This window comes from Varroa jacobsoni, unplaced genomic scaffold, assembly GCF_002532875.2.
Source record: "Varroa jacobsoni isolate VJ856 unplaced genomic scaffold, vjacob_1.0 scaffold_155, whole genome shotgun sequence".
In the NCBI taxonomy this organism is placed as follows: Eukaryota; Metazoa; Arthropoda; class Arachnida; order Mesostigmata; family Varroidae; genus Varroa; species Varroa jacobsoni.
The window spans coordinates 206078-209349 of NW_019213057.1; the positions used below are offsets into that span (position 1 = coordinate 206078).

General features: G+C 38.4%; 1 protein-coding gene across 1 annotated transcript in view; it reads right to left on the reverse strand.

The window, feature by feature from the left end:
• Nucleotides 1–509: 509 nt before the first annotated feature.
• Nucleotides 510–3272, reverse strand: part of LeuRS (Leucyl-tRNA synthetase) — a 12796-nt gene continuing 10033 nt past the window's right edge. The window contains exons 10-11 of the mRNA XM_022850140.2: nucleotides 1351–2828; nucleotides 510–1178 (exon numbers count right to left, since the gene is read on the reverse strand). Coding sequence (XP_022705875.1) covers nucleotides 984–1178; nucleotides 1351–2828 — 1673 coding nt within the window. The 3' untranslated portion in view covers nucleotides 510–983. The remainder of the gene's footprint in view (nucleotides 1179–1350; nucleotides 2829–3272) is intronic.

Consider the following 3272-nt stretch of genomic DNA (forward strand, 5'->3'; position numbering starts at 1 on the left):
TCAAAAGGGATTAAGCTGTCAATTTTATCAGACAAGTTCATGTGTATGCCATTTTTTATTTTATAACGCAGCCAGAACAAAAATTCTGCAGAAACTTTTTACATTTTATGAAATACGAGGAAACACTTGTGATCACTGTTTGAACTATTGCAGATCGTTTGGAACTTCTCCTATGAGCAAGCCCAGAGGTTCAGTTTTCTAATAATGCCTACGAAATTTATGTTTAGTTATGAGTTAAAAATCCGATTGTATGATAAATTTCTTTTTCTATTTGTATCGACGTTATGTTCATCCATTTTGACTGTAACTTAAAGTCTGATTGTGACTGAGCTAGAAATTTACTTAATTGATAGAGAGGATCTGAGTTAACAAAGTGATTAAATCGTAGCATTTCAAGTACATATAACTAAGGGAAATGGCCATCATTACAAACTATTTACGTTTTTTCAACGATACCCACCCACATTTCATCACCAATCTAATCAGACGATATAATTAAAATACCGTAATTCGACTAAAAAATTTTTAATCATTTTACTGCGGAGGTATATTTCAAATGCAAATGTTTGGCTAAGACAACACCGATATATATGCACTTCCGTCACTTTAAAGAACCGCATTTTCTATAGACAAATTGAGGTATTAAACGAAGAGGCCAATAAATACCTTCTTTCGATTTAGAATTCGACAATGTATGCATATATATATATATCCTTTACCACTGATCCGCATAGCATAAGCGCAACTCTAAAACAAAGATATGCTCAATAAGACATATTCTTAACCTGTAATTCGATTCGACAGTTTTTGTCTTTTTCAACATACACACACTACAAAAAAAGGCAATTTTTGCTCAGTTGGACACTTTTATTCCTGCCAACATTTATGTTATGAAAGCGCTTCATTGGTGGGCTCACGGGCTCTTCTTATTCGCACCATAACGTTTATCGGTACGTACCTGTTGTTGGGCTGGACAAATAGCTCTATCCGACCACGTAGGTTATTTGGTCACCCAAGTTTATCTTGTCTGAGCCGTTAATAAGCATCAATGAATTACTATTGAAATCTACATCTAAGCAACAGTCCTCTGGGATTTCAATTTTTCCTTCAAGATGGTTGTCCATTGTTGGAATTTTCCGTGGACCGCCAAAAGGGTCTTCATAACGGAATAAGCGTATCTGCAAATAAAATGAAACAGTAGCAGTGGCTTTCTTTGGTCTGACCTGTCAGAAAATTATTTTTTATCGTTAATAAAATTATAATGCGCTGCAAGTTAGCTAAAAAACTGTTAGCATAATTTTCAATAAAGTAACGATTAGATGGTTGATCATACGCTAAAGTTAGATTTACCTTCTGGCTCTCCTTCACATGGCGATTTTCTTTTCGAATACGTTCTCTAAGCTTCCGGCAGGTGTCGTTGGGCAAAACTGGTATAACGGCCTCGAAGGCAGCCGTCTGATGTTGTTGATTAAGGCAGGTCAGATTAAAAGACCGAAGTTCTTGAAAGACGACAAATGGCACACCAGGGCAACACTCCTCTTTAATCTTGTCTTCTACAGTGTCGTTATAGTCGATGTTTAGGGAAACGACATCTAGGGTACTTACGAGATAAGCGAGATTCTCTTTTAATATATCAACCTCGTTGAAGTCCACTGTGAGCTGTAATGCCTTTATTCCCAATTTGTCTACCTTCTCGCGCACCATTTGAGCGAAAGGCATCACTTTCTTCATATATTTTTTTAGCTCAGGCTTATCCTTAAGTTCATTAGAGATCACCTTGTTGTCCGGCAACACATGATACTTATTAAAGAGGTCGGCCATGGTGCTCAGAATCACCGACTGCCAAGGTGGGAATGTCCGTGCCACCCAGATATTACCCTCGATCACTTTAGGGATAGAACCACCGGAAATGTCCTTTTTTCTTTTAGTAGCTGCTGCAAGAAAAGCCTTTAGGCGTACGCGGAGTTCATGAGAGACTTCACGAAGGTATTCAGATGACTTCAGTAGTTTCTCGTCAACAGGTTCGGCGGAAGGCCACCGAGCGAACATTATGCTTTCCTTATTTTTCAGATGTTTCATCCATATATGTTCTGAGATGTGAGGACAGATAGGGGACAACATAAGAACTTGTACCTCAATAAATCGCATTACCAAATCGTAGTGCATCCCATCTAGGAGACAAAGCTCCCGATATTCATCCCTAGCAGTTTGAAACTCAAAAAAACCAGTACGCAATGCTTCTTTAAATAAGAATGCATCATAATTTTTCTTGGTTTCTATAATATGAAAATTTATCTGATTCGCAAATGATTTGTCCGCAAATGTATTTAACGGCCCCGTTCTGAGCTTCTTTTGAACTTCGATAATTTCTTTCACCCACTCGAGAAAAGTGAAAAGTCTAAGGATGCCGGCATCTGCCATATTCATTACAAAGTTGGCATCTTCCACACCATCTCCAGCATCGGCAAGCGTGAGCCTCATGCCGTCGGCGCCAAACATGTTGATGGCGTCGATCAGCGTAAGAAAGTTACCAGTTGACTTAGACATCTTCTCACTGTTGAGAAGCAAGTGACCGTTTGCCCGTACACCACGGACCCATTTCTCTGGTTCTTGTTCCCATATGGCCGTGTGATTGAAGATTAAGTACGAAAGGTGACTGGGAACCAGATCCTTGCCAGAGCAACGAACATCCAGAGGATACCAAAACTCGAACTCTCGCTTCAATATGTCAAAGGTAGCTTTAGAAACTCTAGCTGACTTCGGGAACGGTGTATCTTTGAAGAATAGATAATCCCATATCTCTGGTGTCATGTCCGATGGTTCAATACCTGTAAATAACCATAAGTGGTATGAATTATGCGTACTATATAAAAGGCTAAACGCAACTATGTAAATATATTATATGCTCATTACATTAGGACAATAGTTCGGATGAAAATCCAAGTAGATAGACACTACAAGCATATATCTTTGTCATAACTTCGATCATTTGAAACTTATGCTTTTGCAGTGGCTTTGCCTGAGGTAAAGTTGAACGGCTTAGGGTTTTAGCACGCCGAAGCTACCTCCAAAGCAACTCAAGGAGTTAGCACGGTGTCATAAACGTTGCTCAATCAATTATAATAAATATAGTTCAAATTGTCCAATGTATTCTAAGTACGCCTATTCGACGAGCCCACCAATAGGTTATTTCGCCATTCAATACATAAAATAATTGAATTAATAAAAGGAAAGTCGCAATGTTCTAGTTATCATGTATAAGACTAATATAT